We start from the raw sequence: 19,768 nt of genomic DNA on the forward strand, positions 1-19,768 counted from the left end.
CTTCCTTCCTTCCTTCCTTCCTTCCTTCCTTCCTTCCTTCCTTCCTTTTTTCTTTCTTTTCTGTTTCTTTCTCCCTCCTACCTCCATCCCTCTCCCATCCTCCCTCACCCGCAGATTTTCATCACTGGCATTGAGCACATTGCCTCTGATTTCTTATATCGAAAGCCGCCGATAGGTGCCGAGCTCGGGGTCCCACTCATTTCCACGTTGAGATGTTGACCCCACGTTTTGCCCTCGCTGAAGCGCTGCGTTTCTCTCCCAGCTCGGTCGGGCAGCAGTTCCCGGCTCTCCCGGAGTTGCTGCAGTCCCGGGCCACCGCGGTGCCCCACTCCGCTCTGGACACGGCTGGTAGCACATCCAGGGCTCGGCCTGGCCGCGGGGATGGGACGCTTCCACCGCCGGTACAGGCGGAGCTGCCCTCGCCCCGCAGGTTGCAGCAATCACGCATCTCACGTGGATTAATTATGTGCCTTGACAGCTTTGGAAGTGTTGGCAAAGTTTGACATCAATATATCAACGGAGAAATGACTTAAAAATTAAAATAAAAGTAGTTTTTTATTCTTTACTTTTTTTTATTAATTCTTTTTTTAAATTATTTTTATTTATTTATTTTTTTTTATTTTTTAACTCCGTGGAGGCATTTGACTTGTCAATTTATTCGGGACCGTTCGGGTTCCCTGTGCAAACAGGGAGATTTTCTTTTATTTTTGTTCCAGCATTGTCACCCGCGCTGCCCGCATTGTTTGTTTTCAATTTCCCCACTCCGCAGCCTGAGTAATTCTGATGGTTAGCGCCACGAGGGCTAATTGCATTTTCTCACTTGGCGGACGGAGTGCTGCCTTCACGTTCATGGGTTTTACGCAGCTCCCCCACTTTGAGCGGGCCCCGTGTCCCGCCGGGCACCTCGCTAAGGAGAGCAGTGCCAACCTGCTGCAAGACGAGCGGCGCGCCGGGCTCGGCTCGGCGCTCACGTTTCATTTGTGGGATGGTAACGCTACCTAAGAGCGCCATAAATTGTTACGGCTGAAGCCACTGTTTTTCACTCTCGATTAACTTCAGCAATTTGGAGGAAAAAACAAATAAACAAACAAACACAACCAACAACCCCCTTCTCCTCCCCCCAAAACAAACAAGCAAACAAAAAAAACCCACCAACAACAACAAAAAAAACCCTACTCGTTTAATTCCGGAGACCCCGAACAAGCAGCGATCGCAGGGCTGTAGGAGCCCCGGGCCGCGCGGCGCTCGGAGGAGCGATGTCCCCACGGCCGGGCCGGGACTCTCGCTGCGCTCCCGCTGCCGTTTCCCCAGCGGAGGGCTGCGGACCCCCCGCGTTGCGCGGCGTAAAACGGGGTGCGGGGCTGCGGGGAGCGCGGCCGCTTCCGCGCCGGAGGGAACGCAGCGTGGCCCGGGCGGCTCTGCCGGCGCCGAGGGCGGCCGCGGGGAAACGCGTCCCGCCTCTGACCGAGCCGCTCTTCTCCTGCCCCTTCCCCTCCCCGTGTGTTGCAGGACACGGAGGTGTGAACCAGCTGGGGGGCGTTTTCGTGAATGGCCGCCCCCTGCCCGACGTCGTCCGGCAGCGGATCGTGGAGCTGGCGCACCAGGGGGTGAGGCCGTGCGACATCTCCAGGCAGCTCCGCGTCAGCCACGGCTGCGTCAGCAAAATACTCGGCAGGTACGCAGCGGGAGGGCGTCCCGGGCCCAAGTGGGTTCGGGACTCGCGATGGCCGCTCCGGGTTTTGCCAGCCCCACGTGGAAAAGAGGAGCGCTTTGTATGCTTTGCCCCTCGCACAGCCTCTAACGGGCAACGCTAACGCAAAGCGCGCTGTGCCACATGGGCCAGCTCTGCCGTGCACAGCATGCATCCCACACCTGTCTGCTCTGAGCACGTGGGAACCCAGCGGTCGTCTCCAGCACGAGGGAGCGGAGGTGGAACAGAAGTCACCACGCTGTGTGCTGGAGAAGACTTCCTCTGGGCGGTTCCACCGCTCTGCATGGCCGGGACGTGACACCTGCCTGCTCACACACAGCTCTCTCAGAAATCCAGCCCACTGCTCAGTTTGTGCCCTCTCCTACTCCTGTGCTGGAACATGAGAGCACGGAGTACCAGGAACTCTATGAACAGCCTTAGATGGTGGGATTTTGGAAATATCTTTCCGTTCAGATCGAGGTTGCTCAGATCAGTGTGGTGACAGCACATTACTCCCCAAGTCTGTGGTATTTCCTGGTTTTGGTTTAAAAGGTGAAACCGATTCTGTTTAAGAATGCCGCAAGCACCATACAAACATGAACATCATGTGCAAAAACATACACGTTATGTGCAAAATTTGGAGCTACCCATGTATTATATGTTTATATGTATTTTTTTTCTCATGATGTATTTTGTTTGATAATTTCAAACAGTTGCTTTCTGAGATATTTACTAAACTTTAACAGTTAGCTTTGTTGCTTAACATTGTACTGTTTGTATGTGTGCCCTCCCTCTGTTTCCCACTTTTTGACCAATTTTCCTCACTGACCATTAAATAGATGCAGAGGCTGTCAAAGCACTTTTTGGTAGCATGGGATCCGGCTCAGATTAGCAGCGTTTGTGATCTCTCAGTCACTTAAGTGCTCAGAAGCAAACGTGATTGGTGTAGTCATGGGCCCCTGGTTTCATAGATGGCAGCATTCTTGTCCCCACAACGTGCTGTTATCTGCAGCCAGCTTATAGCTGCCGGGTGCTATCTGCATGCCCTGCATGGAGTGCTGCTGGAGGAGCAAGCTGCCACACCGTGCTTCCACTCTCAGTCCTGCGCCTCAGCTGCATAGAGGCACTGTGGTGCTGGCTGCATGCCTCTCTCTGGGCTGATGCTGGAGTGGCTGTAGAAACACCACCAGCTTTACCCTTAGAGATGGAGCTTCCCTTGGGCTTCCCATGAGCCCGCCATGGGCTCTGCCTCTCTGGAGCACTGTGCCTGTGCTCTGGAGGCCTCTGTTCCAGGTGTGGTGGGGAGGCTTTGCTTGGTGCTGTGAGTGTCCAGACGGCCCCATCAGGACTGGCGTACTGAAGAATGGGCGATGTGTTGATGGGCACAGAGTGTGGTGGTTTTAGTGCTGCAGGTTGGAACAAATTTATCACTGGGCACATCTGCAGCATAGAGCAGATAGTGGAGCTCCAAAGCTTTGCCATTAAAGTTGTCAAAACTAAATCGTAATTTCATACCTCATTATTTTCATAACTAATAATTACAGTGGGCAAAATGTCACTGTAATTGGAACTCTGTGCGTGTGTGTGAAAACCGAGGATCCCTGTGAAGCACACTGCCCCTCGGCACGTCGTGATGGGACTCCTCAGCCTGGAGCCCCTGGGCCTTTTGTGAATGGGATGCAGCTGCTGCAGCAAGCCTGGCCCCAGAGTGGAGCTGCTCCATGCAGCCCTCCTTTGCCTTCTGCTCCTCGCTGGATTGTCTGCGTGGGCAGAAGGCAATAACAGAAGTGTCACCGCGCACTGGGCACCCATGGTGACCGCAGGCTGAGTGTGAGAGCAGGCTCTGGGTGTGAGAGCAACCTACTCTGAGCATGTGTGTGATGCTGTGAAGCTCGAGGCAGCTGGGGCAGGTTGGCAGGTAGTGGTTTGGGTGCTTGGCACTGTGTTGTCCCTGTCTGGATCACTCCATATTCATGTGCTATACCATGGCCACCTGGGCTGTCCCGAGCAGCAGGGCTGAGCCGTGGGACATCGTGCATGGGAGCAGCAGGGCAGTGTGGCAGGAAAACACCAAGGCATGTTGTCCCATCTGCAGTGATGGCTGGTACTGAGGAAATGGACTGAGGAAACAGCATTCTGTTGCACCATCGTGCGCTGCACAGCTTTTCTCCATGTCCTTTCTTAGCAGAAAGATGCCACCAGAACAGGGGATGAAACCAGGGATGCAAGGGTTAGGGAGGTTTGTTGTCCAAGTGTACCATCTTATGGTCCTCTGGAAACTAAATGGGAGAGCAGCTTAACTGTACCCCTGTTGCACTAAAGCATGTTGCTGGGCTGGGTTTAGGAATGCCTCAAGGGTTGATCTGTCTTTGACACTTGAAGCTGCCCATTACTAATATTGCCTGAATGGCTGCTGAGACAGTCTGCATCTGCACCCAGAATGTTTGCAAACATGCACAAACGTTGCAGTGCCAGCCCTGTGCAGGACCTGCACACAGAGCTCTCCCTGAAAGACAGAGCCAGCAGCCTGGCAGAAATCTGATGAGCGCTGTTGTATGTTACAGTCAGACAGACTTTGGCTGTGCAGCCTGCTTGTGTTCTGCTGTGCTGGAAATAGTTCAGAATTTATTATTATTATCATCATTATTTTGGATATAATGGTTATGTCAAGTAACTGCAGAGAAAATAGGCTGATTAAAACAAAAACAAAAACAAAAACAAACATGCTGCTCTTATCTGAGAGTCTTTTCAGAGCTCCTTATGAGAAATAAGGGCACAGAGCGATCAGTGGGTGAGTTGAGACTGTAAGGGAGCACAGCTCAGTGGTTGCTGGCTGGAAGGGGCAGCTCAGACAATGGCTGCAGAGACTGCAGATTTGTGTTTCATCAACAAAATTCACAGGACAGCAAAAAGTGCACAACCCTGAGAACACTGTGTGTGTTGTGCTCCCTGGGTGCTCAGCGTGATTTCACTCATCGTCTCCCTCCTGCTCCTGAGTGGATCAGACACAACATTTTTAACAGCATTTTCAAAGCTTTCCTTATTACAAGAGAGAAATGTGTGGGGCTGAGGAGCTCAACTACCATGCTTTATTGCAGTCGTGCTAAAAGCAGTTGTGCCTGTGATTTGCATGCAAAAAAACATCCATCTGGCATATTTTGGTCAGTGTCAGGACTCCATCCTACCTGCTTTGCTTGTATGACATCAGCAGAACTGTTTGCACGAGTAGAAATCGTATCTGTGAGGAAGGATTGCAGAGCTGGTCAGAAAAACAAACCCCCAAACCAGCTGAGCCCGCTGGGAATGCCAAGAACTCCCCTTTCCTTAACATTTCTCATCTGAACTACTGGAAGAATCATACTAAAAATATATCTGTTATGAAAAACATTAACTATTAAAGCAACAGCATGCATATTAAAGCCACAAAATGTGGAAAAGGCATGCCAGCATATTAGCTGCTAATATGCAAATAAAAGATGATCTCATGCCCTCGCTTCACGATGAAATGCTAACAAGTTGTAGATGTTGGTGACAGAGTATTTCCTTAGATACAAGAATTTACTGCAAAAAATGGTCTTCGGTGAGATTTGTTTCTGTTATTGCCAGAACCTCTGATTAATTACACACATTTTCAGTTAATTTTGGATACCAGCACGCCCTTTAATCTTGCATTGTTTCTTTTGTCTTTCTGTTATGAGAAAATATCTGTTCCCTCCTACGGCCCAGTTCCAATTACTATAAGTTAATCTATTAGGTGATAAAGCACTACATAGGCAGAAAATGTGTACGTGAAAGTGAAGATGTATCTTAGGATTTGCTGGGGTTTGGTTACCTTGAAATTATGTTCTCTACAAATCTCGAAGCGTGCCTTCTGTCTGCCTGCGATAACTGAAGATTTGCTTTGGATGTTGTCCCAGGTATTATGAAACCGGGAGCATTAAGCCTGGAGTGATTGGAGGATCAAAACCAAAGGTCGCCACACCCAAAGTTGTCGAAAAAATTGCAGAGTACAAACGCCAAAATCCCACCATGTTTGCCTGGGAGATCAGGGATAGACTCCTCGCGGAGCGAGTGTGTGATAACGACACCGTGCCCAGCGTCAGTTCAATTAACAGGTGAGGATTTGTGCAGTCTTGGGAAGGGGCTTTCCTAGGAAATGCGGTCAGCGGATCCTCATCCGCTAGCAGAAGCCAGGATGTGTTGTGCTGTCTATCCAAAATGCGTCTGCGTGCGTTTAAATGCCACGTTTAGGGTTGTGGAGCAGTCGTGGGGCCACTCTGCTGGTGAAAGCATCACAACCATCGGCGTTCCCCAGCAGCAGCCAGGTTGTGCCATTGGCCTTTGCTTCCTTTCTGCCCTTTCCATTCTCCTGTTCGTGACTTGTAGTTCTTGCTGGTAAAGATTTGTGTTTGGTGGATCCCACTCAGTGGGAAATGCCTCTGCTCAGAGAACCCAGCTGCGTTGGGTGCTGGTGGTCACCTGGAGGAAGACTGGCCCCATGTTGCTGGAGAAATGGACATAAAGCACGGCTCTCAAGGTCCTCCTGTCACCTACTGAGTATTGCTGAACCTGGCTCAGAATCATGCAGGCTGCTGCCTGGTACTGTCAGCACGAATATAACAGGGAAACGTGGTTTAGTAGCGTCCGCGTGCTGAATGGAATTGCTTGAGTCGCCTTGATTCCTGTGTGTCAGTGCAGGAAAATCTCATTTGAAGCCTTGTTCCCATGTGTGTGAGATCTCTCCTGGCATGGTGAGGCAGCACCGGCCTCACTTGCAGTTCTGAAGCTATGCTGATCTGCTTCCATCCCAGTCAAGGATTGTCTAAGGCTGTCACTGAAAAAGCACAGAGAAATACTCTGTTTTGTCTCCAGTCTTCCTGGTCTGACAATAAGGGATTAACACTTGGAAGGAGAGCACTTCATCACCCTCCTGCACACCAGCAAACAGAACCCTTTTATTTTCTCTTGGGAGTATGCTTCCTACCAGGTTTTGGCTTCACTGCTCTTCTGAGATATTTCTCACTTGCACGATTTTGTGCAAATTCTATGAGTCTGTACAGATATCTGTAAAGTCCCACCTGTGTCCATGGACATGAAGTAGACTGATGCAGTGTTCTTTCATTGACTATCCTGACCTGATTTGCATTCATGGAGTTCCTGCTTGAGCAACAGGAGTGGCTTCCCCAGCAGCAGTGCAGAGTATTGTCTCTGTCTTACTGAACTGAGCTATCCATCAATATGGTTAAGGGCAAAAATGGGTCAGTTGGCTCAGCCTTTGCTACTGACTGGAAGTTCTTGTCTAACTTAGGCTCCAAAACATCATTCAGTAATGTTACAGATACAGAATCACAGAATCATAGAATTGCAGGGGCTGGAAGGACCTCCAGGGATCACTGAGTCCAACCCCCTGCAAAACAGGCTCCTACAGCAGGCTGCAGGTGGGCGTCCAGGCGGTTCTGGAATACCTCCAGACAAGGAGAAGCCACAGCCTCCCTGGGCAGCCTGTTCCAGAGCTGCGCCATCCTCACCGTGAAGAACTCCCTTCTCATCCACGGGCGGAACTTCCCGTGCTCCACTTTACGGCCATTTCCCCTTCTCCTGTCCCCAGTGACCGCTGACAAGAGGCTGGCCGTGTCCTTCGGACTCCCACACCTCAGATATTCATAAACATTAATCAGATCCCTTCTCAGTCTTCTTTCCTCAAGGCTGAACAGAACCAGGTCACCCAGCCTTTCCTCACAGGGGAGATGCTCCAGGCCCTTTAGCATCCTCATGGCCTTCTGTTGGACTGTCTCCAGGAGATGCCTGTCTGTTTTGTACCAGGGAGTCCAGAACTGGACAAAATACTCCAGGTGAGGCCTGACCAGAGCAGAGCAAAGGGGGAGGATCACCTCCCTTGCCCCGCTGGCCATGCTCCTTTTAATGCACCCCAGGAACCCATTGCCTTCTTGGCCACCAGAGCACACTGCTGGCTCACTGCCAGCCTGTCATCCACCAGGACCCCCAGGGACACGGCATTTTCAGTCCAAAAAACAATTTGAGGTATGGTATGGACACCATGAAAAGTGAAGGAAAATCCCATTCTGGCCGTTTGCAGATAACAAAGGGTAAACTTGGTGATCTTTGTGGGTCCCTTAAAACACAGCATATTCGGCAGTTCTGTAGTTCTGTGGATCTTTGCTTACATGAAAGTCAGCTCAAGTCCTGTTGTGTCAGAAGCATGGCTGCTGCTATGAGTAGCACTTTGTCTATGTAGCGATTCCTCAAGCTTTGTCCAAAAGCCCACCAAAAAAAGCAGTAGTAGCTTGGGAATGCAGTGGGACTACATACGTTCCAGTTGTATTTTGATCCATTTTCCACTGTCTGCCTCCTGCTGCATCCTCAAATGTTTCTACATTGGCAATGTCCACACATTCATTGGCACTGCATCAGAGATGATGTTTAATTACCTACTGCCAAGTTATTTGGGTGGAAATCTCATTCTTTCTCATCTGCTTGCAACTCTGCTTAAGAGCCTTCCTTTTTTTTAAAGATGTGAAGCCCCGTGTGAAATGCACATGGTCTTTGAGAGTCAGTCTGTTTAGAATTGTTTTTGCCAGTCCCGGAGAATATCTTGAAAACCCAAACTGAACCGTTGTGACAAGGTCATGGAAATTATGTCTAAACACTCGGCTTTAATGGCAGCTCCTTTTATTTCTGTGGCACATTTGGTGGGGTCTGTCCTTACACACATCAAGGCTTCATGGATAGCGCTGTCGCACACTGAGGGCAGGAACTCCTACTCTGAAGGCACAATGCCTTCTTCAGCCCTATGGTGGAAAGCCAATGTTGCCTTCTGGCTGATGAAGTGAATCCTCACCAGGAGCCACTCAGGATGTTTGCCATCTTGGTGGAGGCCAGTTGACCCAGCCCTGAGACTCCTGAACAGCCTATGCAGTACAGGGCAGGACAGACCTGCAGTGGTGTTCCACCAGTTCTGCTTCTGCTGTGTGGAGGAAGGTGATGCCCAGGGCTATGCTGGTGTCTTCAGGAGAGGTGCTGTCGCTGCTGGGAGACTGAGGGGACAGAGTGGTGCACTGCAAAGGCATCGTGATGGATCACGGGTAGCACATCCCTGGTATGGAGGGTACATTTCAGCAGATGAATTTGAGTTGCTGCCATCTTATATGAGTGAATAATAACTACTGTTATTAATTAGTAACATTAATTAATATTAATAGTAGGCCAATCCTCTGCTGCAGGAGCAACTCCATACGACTAAGGCTTAATTAATCATTATGATTAGCTTTGCTCAAATAAGCTGCCCAGCTGCTTTGACATGCTCCAGTCCCTGGTCTCTCCAGAGATGAACAGTTCTTTGTGTCAGAAGGCCTCAGACACCCTTCCTTTGCTGGAGCACGAAGGAATGCTAGGGCAGGGTGCTCTAGTCTTGCTCGTACAAGGACCGTGGACATCTTCAGTGTCCATGCCCCCTCTCTTAGTTGCCTAACTGCCTGTAGCTCCCATATGCAAGTGGCTGCTTTGTCCCACGAAGGGCAGGAAGAAGCAAGAGATCCATTGCTAAGTCTGGGGATGCCCAACTGCAGAGTGCTTTGCTCTGGTCCTGGCTGCCCGGTGGTAACTTGCTTTTGAGCGTCACCCTGACAGACCTCTCGCAGCTCCCCTCCCATTCTCCCCTCTTCCAAATTCAAGGCAGGCAGAAATGGTAAAGGAGTTTGCTAGGTAAACACAGAGAAATGCTTACCACAGCATTACTGCTGCGTAAACGGTGCACAGAACAGAGACGTGTGATGTGTCTGAGGAGTGTGCCTCTCTCAAGCACATTTTGATTCCACAGACGAGCTGTGTAATCCCTGGAGCGGCTTCAGACCACGTCTTTTCTTTTCTAGCAGCGTGTCGGCAGGTGAGCATTTGATAGAGCACTTCTTAGCAACTCCCCTTTGTCCTGCAGCACAACACATGCCTTTTGTTGTTTCTGCTTCTTTGAACGGTTCCTGATTTACATCATTATAGCTCAGAGCAGAGGCTGTCCCCAGCAATGGCAATGTGGTTATCCAGCTTTTAAGATTAGCATTTAATCCAGCACTTTTTTGTTTTTAGTATTAATTTGGTTAAGCATAATCTTTTCAGTGGTACCGGGTTCTTTAGATGTGTGGGCACAGTAGCCAGGGTGGCTTAGGAACAGATTTACAAAGGTGTTCAGGCAGCCCAGGCTGCAGTCTGGTGGGGTGTCCGGCTCCCTGGAGAGGAGACATTAGGCCTCTGGGTGCCCAAGCGGCTAAAAACGTTTCTTTCTTAGGCATTAAGGACTGTGACCTCACAAGGACTGAAACACCAAACTGCAGGATCTCAGGGAGCGTGCAGGAGTCAGTTATCCAAATGTTCCTAATGGCGTGGGCTGGAAGCACAGATATGGCCCTGGGTCTGCACGCAGTGCACAGGAGTAATTTTTTTGTGTTGCTGTGGATATCCCTGAGTGACAAAACAGTGTATGATGTCCCCTGTAATTGATGGTTAATACTAAGAAGTTACTTCTTTTCAACTACAAACAGGATCATACGGACCAAGGTGCAGCAGCCACCCAATCAGCAAGTCCCAGCCTCCAGTCACAGCATAGGTGAGAAAAACTTTTCTATATTAAAAAAAGAAAAAAGAAAAAAAAAGAAAAAGCATAATGGATTACAAATATTCTAAAGAACTTTTAATCATTCTTATGGACAGATAATTCTGCATAAAACACTTCAGCACACGTGCTAATGCACCTTCTTTGTCATTCTCCAAGGACTGAACATAGTAAAGGAATTTTATAAATACTGCTAAAAGGTTTTGAATTTTAGTGATTATTATGATAAATAGCTTTCACTGTGAGACAGAAAATTGAAATCTAAACCAACCCCCCCACTAATGGGGGTCTATAGAATGTCAGATAATTAAAGTAATAAATCAAGAAAGGGATACTTATTCATAACGTTTTCTGCATCATTAGTCAGTAAGTAGTTCTGAATGTGTTTTTTTTCATCTATCACCCATCCCTTCCATAATTCTTTGTGCACTTTGCGCTCTCGAGCCAATGGGTAGCAAAACTTCCCAAAACTTCAATTCAGGGGGAGAGCAGCAATGCTCAGCCAGGAGCCAGTGCCAGAGGGGCCGTATCCAGAGGAGCGTCCTGGCTTTCTGCAGGGAGATCTGCCACAGCCAGGCATGTGCTGTGCATGCCTCAGCTGCTCCGTGTCTCCGTGCTGCAGAATGGGCATTCCCCCACTGGCCTCTGTTAGCCAGGGCAGGCTCTGTGCTCACACAGACATCCTCCAACAGTGTGGCAGCATGGGCTTGGAAGTGCCAACATGATCTCTGAGGAGGCTGAGCAGCATCATTCCACTTTGTTAGCCTAGAGGCTGCTTCTCATGGAGAAAAAGTCAGAGCAAAATGAATTTACTTCATATTTTATTTCGGGGAGCCTCAGAGCCTCTCAGCCACCTGTCACCCACGTCACCCCGTGTCCTACAGGGGTTTGCTGCTGTGTGCTGGGCTGCAGGCTCAGTGCAGCATCGGTGTGCCCACAATGCTGGGAAAGACAGCTCACACACTGTCCTCTCTCTGTGCCCCCAGACCCATCTGCCCGGGGGCCTGAGTGGCTGCTGCCGCTCAAAGCCTTCGCCGGCCTCCCATTCTGGTGGCACGTGGTTTTCCTTTCAGGCTGGCGCTGGTGCCATCCTGTGCTCTGACCTCTTGTCCTTGCCTTGCAGCCTCCACAGGCTCCGTGACCCAGGTGTCCTCTGTCAGCACTGACTCTGCTGGCTCGTCCTACTCCATCAGTGGGATCCTGGGCATCGCCTCTCCTGGCACCGAGAGCAACAAGCGCAAGCGCGATGAAGGTAATGGCAGCTGTTTTCTCCTGGGGCACTGAGCTGGTGAGGTGGGCCCCCTCAGGTGTGCTGGACATGTGGGGCTGGCAGGGCCGAGGCAGGGCTGCCAGTGATGGACTATGCCTGGTTTGGGGGCAGCAGCCCAGCCCGGGATCCTTGTGCAGCCTCCTGCAGAACAGCACTGCTGTAGAAAGGGGGGCAGAGGATGTGTCACAGCTTCTGATCGCCTCCTCCCAGCTGACGTGGCATCTCCCTGCCAGCAGTGAAAGGGAGGGGAATTCTCCTCGTATGGGTTCTGAAAACACCTGAAATCTAAATAAATAAATAAATAAATAAATAAAGTGAATAAAATAAAAGCCAGGGAAGTGTCCCTAAACACAAAGAGACAGAAAATCGTCAGTAGAGTGACGTGTGTGAAGGCATGGGAGATGTTGGTTGCTGGCTGGGGACAGTGCTGCTCGCAGGGAGGCCATGCATGCTGTTCTGCCGTGCCACCATCCTGCTCTACAGAAGATTGAGCTCCTGCTTCTTGCCTTTGGGCACCTGTGTAACTTGCTCCAACTCTTTTGGAGAGCCTCCTGCTGGCCTTGTGCATGCAGAGGTCCCATCTTTGCCTCTGAGGAGAGGCAGAGGCCCCTACAGAGCACAGAAGTGGCCCCAGGGGTTGTGAAGGAGGAGAGAAAAGGTTGTTTGCCAAGGATTGCCAAGCACAGGAGAAAGCAATGGCATTCACTGAGCCTGGGAGTCACTGGTTGGCCTTGTAGGAACATGATGGATTTGAGACCAACCTCCCAACACCCAGGCGTGCTGGTGAAGGCCCTGGCACTGCTTTGCATTCAGCCCAGCTCATGAGCCATGTGAGGTGGGGACCACATGTGTGTCTTGTTCCTGCCTCTCCACCTCCCAGCCCCTGGGGCTTCCTGTGTGGGTGCAGGGAGAGGTGAGTGGGGTGGGAAGGAGCAGTGGCAGCACGAACCTGACTTGGGGAGAAAGTGGGCAGACGATTGGTGAGGAGCCTGAGCTGTGGCAGCAGGAAGGAGGCTGTTTGCAGAGGAAATGCACTGCTGGATCAGAGTCATGCTTGGTTTGCTGAAACTGGGAGAGCTTTGTGGGGATGATTTCAGCCACGTGTGTGTGAGTCTACAGCTGTGAAAGTTCAGGTACTTGATAAATATATCTGTCTTAATTAGATCTACCATTGCACACGTGATTTTTCCCCCAAATCAAGGCCATAAGTGCATACATAAATATCTACGCTAAAGCAGATAGGGTAGAAATTTTGTGTTGTATCAGCCATGGAAGGAGAGAAGCATTTTGTGTTCCGAGGCTGTCACAGCACTGTCCTGAAGCATCAGTTCTTAGATAGGTATTATTACAGAGATTCTCTTATTCAATCAAGAAGGAAGAAATTCTCTCTCTAATGAAGAAAAACTTGAAGTGCTTCCACGGAAAGACTAGGGGCATCTTTGAAAAATTCCCCAGTCTTTGGCAATTCATTATTAGAGATCACATAATTTATAAAACAACTCCTGTTGTTTTGGCAGCAGGAGTCATGATCTGTGAGGTTGCGAATTGAACAGCACTGCTGTCTTCAGCAGACCACTTAAACTCCTTTTTTAAAGGCTCACAGCTGCAGAAGTGGAGAGGATTGAGGAACAAGCCCTTGTGCCTAACCAGCTACTTCAGCCTCTTTGTTTGAAGAGATTCCTGGGGAGACTCTGTGGCCCTTCCTCATCCTGCTGAGCAAGAGCTGTCTCTGCACAGCCAGGCATGAGATGTTCATAGAAGAGTCCCAGGGCTCCACAATGCAGGTGGCAGAGAGTTGGATCAAACGCTGGTGAAGAGGAGTACATCATCTCTAAGCTGCAGACTGTATCATGAAGCAGATGCACAAGGGGGCAGAGTTAACTTTACCTTCTCCTGACTTCTGAGAGCCAGAGGGAGACGACTTCCATAGCAGTCCTTTTACATCATCTCTTTTTGATGCACTGCTTCCTTTCTTGGTAGCTGTAGGTGCTTGCCTGCTGCTGTAAGTCGGTATTCATGTTTCATGTATGAGTAGAGCTACAGATTGTGCAGCACTTCTCTGGGCTGGGACGTGAAGAGAGGTGGACTCACCCCTTGGCTCTTCCAATGGCATTGAATGCTTTTTGTGATTTGCCATCAAGGTTTGTTCCTCTCACTCTTGACATTTTTTTCAGCAAATGCCACCAGTCTTTAACACAGCAGGGAGCTTGCTGGATAGCAACAGGGGCAAACCAAATCAGACAGCCTATTGGTTATATAACAGAAGGTGTCATTTTTTTCCCCTGCTGTAATAATTGGAGCAGATATGCCTTCATAGGGGATCAGTTGCTTTCACTTGTGGTTTGAGGACATGCTACTGGAGACTGACACAGGCTGCTCTAAAACTGGGCAGAGTGTTACTGTCAACCTCCTTAGCTTCAAGTAGCAGATGCTGCTGGGAAGCAGTCTTGCTGTTTTGCTTTCAGATTCCCTTTTTTTAGCTGTTTCACATGCTTCACATGCATGTGGGCCCATAAATTTGGAAGAAGAACAGGTGGAGCAGAAAGGTGCAGATTGATCTGATTGAGCCATCCGGCAATCAGTTGTGTTTTTATAGGAAACCAAGGATGGACATGCAGGCAGGCAGTGAGGCCCTGTGTCAGAATGAGCAGTGTGTTCTATCAAGTGTTTGTAGCTGCTAGTAGAAAAGGAACTGATGTTACTGCAGGTTTCCATCCTGCTTACTGCAGAGTTCTGCAGATACACAGAGCCAACAAAAGCAGTTGATTTCAATAGAGTGACTTTCCCTGCAGGTTCATGCTGTGCCACTGAGAGGGATCATGAAACAGATGCACATGCCAGACCAGACAGGAGCATCTGAGATGTTCCTGTGAGCTGATGGTTTCTCTGCAGGGTCACTCCTCCAAAGCCATGACAAAGCTCAAGACCCTTGTTTCCCTGAGGGCTGTGTGTTGAGCAGGAGGCATGCTGTGCATAGTGCTTCTCTGTAAGCTGGATCAGTCCCTTGGGGCAAGGGGAGCATACGGGCTGACGGCCCTGCATGCAGCAAGATCAAGTTCCATAATGCAGCACAACCTTTTACTTCCAGTCCATGAGGACTTGGGCTGCTCAGTGTGAACACGGTCTGTCATCTGCTCTTTGTACATCAGGTCTACCAGCAAGGACTGTTGCCATCAGGAGTGGCCCAGGGACCAGTAGAGGGAGGCTCCTTTCCTGTACCCTTGTAGAGAGATGTGACTCTCAGTGAATTTGTAAAGAGATGCTGGAAGAATTGGGTGAATTTCTGTTCTCATGACTCTTCTTGCTTTATACAGTGTGTAGATAATTTCTTTACGTGGCATGAGCAAACACTGCGTCTTTTGATAGTTGGTTGCATGCCCGGACATTAGTCTTCTACCAAGAAGACAGTTCTGCATCTGTAGACATTTAAATGTTCTTAGCAGGCTAGCCCTGTCCAAGCCCAGCAGCCTGGCTGATGTGGAAACATACTTGTGCTCTTGCATCTGACAAAAAACCATGGAATTTGCTGATACCAACAGGCAGCAGGGGCACTCTGTGAACATCAGCAGCAGCCGAGTCAGGCTGAAGTCTGTCTGCATGCAGTAGTCAGTAAGTTCAGGACATTTGCTGTGTCAGTCCACACTGTTAAACCAGAGAGCACCTGTACACAGGCACAGCCGCTGGCTGGCCCCATCCTGCTATGGTTAGTACTGCCTCAGCCTGATTTTGTGAAAGTTGCCATCCTCCTGGTTAGTGTCTGCTATTGCAGAGATTGGCACGGTTTGGACCTTGCTTCTGCTGCTCAGCATGTATGCAGATAATATATTACAGAGGATAGGGGAGTTTCGTTACAGGCTCGCAGGCTGTGCTAGAACAGTCAGCCTGTTTTTCCTTGGGCAGATGCAGCTGGTGAAAGGAAAGAGCTATATGTAGCACTGAATGGCTTACAGCAAAGTCTTTGCCAAACTGGCTCCACACGGGGAAATGCAGCCAGAAACAAGGCAGGAGAATCTAGCAAGAAACTGTCAGTAAACTCCTGCACAGGATGTGTCTGTCTGTTACCCACCCACATCCTCTTGCTGCAGGAGACGTTTGGCAGATTTGAGTACCTGCGCAGAACTGCTCTGCTGACCGTTTTTCAAATTCACTGGTGTGGAGTCTTCTCAGTGATGTAGGCTTATGGGGAATTGAAACTACCATGGCAGGAGACCTTTGTTTGTACAGGTTGTTTGTTTTGTTTCCATTTTCTGCAGGCACAGCCTTGTGCTGCTCTCAGCATCTGATACAATAATGTAGATGTGTATGCTTCTTTTGCTGAGCTCAGTTCTTTGAAATATGACTTTTCTTTAACTACAGTCTAACCATAGACTTTGTATGCTTAAAGGTAGTTGGGTCACAGCCTTCTGCTGAAGAAGGTAAGACAACAAGAGGAGCAGAGATGCTAATGAGAATGAAAAGAAACCTCGTGCGTGTGTGTGTCTGCACAACCCAATGCCTGATAAAGTCATTCCATGCTATGATCATCACATTTTCACACAGGGATTCCCCAGCTTAAGCTCATTTCTAGGCATCCAAGCAGTACCAATCTGTGCAGCCTGCTGAAGCTGCAGGACACATTTCCCGTGGTGCCCATGAGCCAGTCTCACATTGAGGGTTTGTAAATTCTAGGAGTAATTGCATCACCAGAACAAGCCATGGCCTCCCACTGTGAATAAATAAAAACTGTAAGCATTACAGACAGGCACAGGTGAGAATGCTGCTTTACAGAGCACTGTGACATCAGCTTCCAGGAGAGCTTAACGCAGAGGAAGGCCAACAAAAAGTAGGAGCTGACAGCAGAGGGAGAAGTGGCAGAGAGCTGCAGTGGGAAGCAGATCTGATGTAGCACGGTAGCCTGCCTCTTTCCCCTGAATCGCCTGTCACTTTTTGGAGAATGGGACCTGGCTACAGGGGAGATGAAAGACAAAGAGATGCCTGGAAAGTCGCAGGGGCTCTCTGTCAGGATACAGCTTTCCAAGGCTTCATAACCACAACGATCGGTTTCCAGGCAACTGATGATCTTAGTTCCCCTTTCTTTGAAGCCTGAGTTGTGGGATTCCTCTGGCCACACATGGGACACTCTTCCTGGCAGTCAGTGTTGAGTACTGCTGGTCATGGGGCACCTCTGGTTAAATACTGTGGCACGAAACCATTGAACAGCTTCCTTTCCTGGACAGACTATTGGGATCTTGTCTTACTCCAGACTACACCCTTGGAGCTTCCTGAATAGAATTTGGCACTTGAGTCTGGCAGCCCATGAGTGATGCAGCTCAGTGCAGAAATTAACTGCTGGCTGGGTCCCATATTGACAGAAATCCCTGTGACTCCTCTCACCCCAATAAGGAACTGAACACGACAGAATGTGGTGGGGATTGATGTTATCCTCTTAGCTCTTTGTTGGGGCATGGCAAATTTACAAATGACTGAAGCTTTTGAGGATCTAAATCTGCAGGGGAAAGAAACAGATCCAGAATGACTATGCAGGGAAAAAATGAAGGTTATGGAGAGGAAAAAATCACCTGCCAATATAAACTTGAACACTGTAATGCTGCCTAGCAGAAAGTCAGTCTGGGGAAGTCAGAGGAGGGACTGACGTGTGTGGAGAATGAGACTCAAAAGGTGTTATCTGCATTTCTTTATAGCTGTGATGTCTACCCCGAACATGGACGTATGCATATACAGACATGGCTATGGGCTTCGTAACATCCAGAAAGAAGTGTTGTGAAGTACATACACAGATTAAAAATCAAACTGTGGATTCAAGGCAGTCAAGTGAAGCAGGGGTATTTATTCAAGTCTGCAAAGAGGTTAAAGAGAAAGAAACTCCTACCCTACCCAGGGAGATGCTGGAGTTTACTTAAACATTTTCTGGGACCACTTCAGCTATGTTTACTCACTTGAGTCGTCTTTATTCTTGGAGATAATTCCAGTGACTATAATGAGATGAAGCCTTTGAGGAGAGTCAGGTTCTGCTGGGTCAGCAAGTACCGATTCAAATTTCTGCTGCTGATTCAGATTGTCCTTTTGCATTTAGGGATTGCAAGCGTGGTGAGCTGTTTGCACTGTCAGGTTGTTGTCTTCCCAGCAGAAGTGCTTTTCCCTTACCATGCATACACTGAAACAGTCCTTTTAAATAGTGTTTGCTCCAATTTTACAATTTACGTTGCAGTGCTGGTTTCATCTGTGTTATATCCAATCCAGTTTATATCTTTGGGGAATTTATGTGAGTTGATTGTCTTTTTTTTCGCTCTCTTTTTTTTTTTTTTTTCTTTTTAATTAAAGTATGAGAATTAAAAAAAAAGTTTATTCAGTGGTTACACAGTTATGCCATCCCTCTGGCATAACTCCTGTGCCACTAGAGAAGCAGTGTTTGTGGAAGAGTGAATCGTAGAAAGCCTCAGGTTGGAGGGCACCTTAAAGATCATCTAGTTCCAGCTCCCATTCTTTGAGCAGGATTGCCACCTACCAGATCAGGCTGCCCGGGGCATCCATATGGCCTTATGGATGGGGCATCCACAACCTCTCTGGGCAACACGTTCCAGTGTCTCACCACTCTCTGAATAAAAAGTTTCTTCCTAACTTCTAACCTAAGCTCTCCTCTTTAAGCTTAAAGCATTCTCCCTTGCCGTGTTGCTGTCAGACTGTGTAAAAAAGTCCAGTCCCCTCCTGCTTGCAAGTTCACTTCAAGTACTGAAAGTGTTCTCCTTGGAGCCTTCTCTTCTCGAGGCTGAACAAGCCAAACTCCTTCAACTTTTCTTCACAAGTGAGGTTCTACGGACCTCTGATAATCGCTGTGGCCTGGATCCTCTCCAACAGCTTCGCATCTTTTTTGTGCTGCAGGCCCCAGGTTTGGACACAGTAGTTCAGATGGGTCCTTACAAGTGCAAGGACACCTCCCACCACTTGCTCCAACCCGGTCATTGGCCATCCAACGCTTCCAGGGATGGGGCATTTGTAGCTCTTCTGCCAATCTGCTCCAGTGCTTCACCATCCTCACTATGAGGAATTTATTCCTAAATCTAAATCTACCTTCTTTTAGTTTAAAGCCATTAATCCTTGTTCTACCACTATGTGCAAAAAGCCATTTGAAACACTGCACCATTATTTCCTCAAGTTGGCACATCGGTATGATTGTTGCTGAGACAGGGTGATATTTCTGGAGCGGAAGGATCCGACTCCACGTGGTTGCAGTGAAGAGATCTATGGGCCATCAGTCAGTAGGGCCAATTCCACTGGCTCCGAAGGGCAGTGGGAGGAACGTGCTTTTGCAGCTTCCTGCGCTCCTCCAAGCTTCCCACCCGGTTCCCACACGGCTCAGCAGGGTTTCAGGAGATGTGCTGCTTCTGCCCCGTGATGCTTGTCCATAGATGGTTTAGCACAGCTGCAGCTCTGTGCAGAAAAGCTCTTCGCAAGACAGCTTCCCTTCTCAAATGAGCAACTTAGCAGCTGTCTTCTGTGCAGGGCATGCATTTTTGTCACTTTCAGCCTCATGTAGCCCCAGTTTTCAAGAGAGCTCTCCTCCAGGTCTGCAGTGAAGACCTGCAGGTTTGCCGCTAGCTTCACCTGAGCTGGGATTTTCCCCAGGCAATGTCAGTAAAAAGCCTGAAATTTCAGAACTCCTTACAAACCTGCTGTAGTTTCAGCTGCTCTCATCTGAAGCTATTGTGTGAGAGATGTTTTTAAAAGGTTCTCTCTTCATATAGGTCTAACTAAAATCCAGTTGAGGAGGAGATATCAGATTCCCTGACACTGTCAGTGCTGCTGCTGGCTGGAATTCCTTTGTTGGACTGCGTTTTCTGAGGAAAAGACTCTTGTGGAAAAGCAGGATTTGTCAGTTTTGATGGCAGTTTGCTCTAAGTGTTAACACAAAATGAAATAGATTGTGAATGAGATGAGTCCTTCTGACTAACAGGAACTTGCCACCATTCAGAAAAGAGGAAATATAGAATAGAATCAGAGAATCATAGAACCCTTAGAGTTGGAAGGGCCCTCTGAAGGCCATCTAGTCCAACTTCAGGGTTACTGAGATTTTCAAGTCAGGATTGTTTTTTTTAGCTGACCTTTCAAACTGATGAAATCTTGAATTATAGTAGATACTTTTTTTCTTTTTCTTTTTCTTTTTCTTTTTCTTTTTCTTTTTCTTTTT

General features: G+C 48.7%; 1 protein-coding gene across 2 annotated transcripts in view; it reads left to right on the forward strand.

Moving 5' to 3' along the window:
- Nucleotides 1–19,768, forward strand: part of PAX5 (paired box 5) — a 106,455-nt gene that overhangs the window by 1,824 nt on the left and 84,863 nt on the right. For both annotated transcript variants that reach the window (XM_042882863.1, XM_042882864.1), the window contains exons 2-5: nt 1,510–1,675; nt 5,608–5,805; nt 10,243–10,307; nt 11,437–11,565. In XM_042882863.1, coding sequence (XP_042738797.1) covers nt 1,510–1,675; nt 5,608–5,805; nt 10,243–10,307; nt 11,437–11,565 — 558 coding nt within the window. The remainder of the gene's footprint in view (nt 1–1,509; nt 1,676–5,607; nt 5,806–10,242; nt 10,308–11,436; nt 11,566–19,768) is intronic.

Source organism: Lagopus leucura, unplaced genomic scaffold, assembly GCF_019238085.1.
Source record: "Lagopus leucura isolate 7727_CA_CO unplaced genomic scaffold, USGS_WTPT01 Super-Scaffold_100036, whole genome shotgun sequence".
NCBI lineage: Eukaryota > Metazoa > Chordata > Aves > Galliformes > Phasianidae > Lagopus > Lagopus leucura.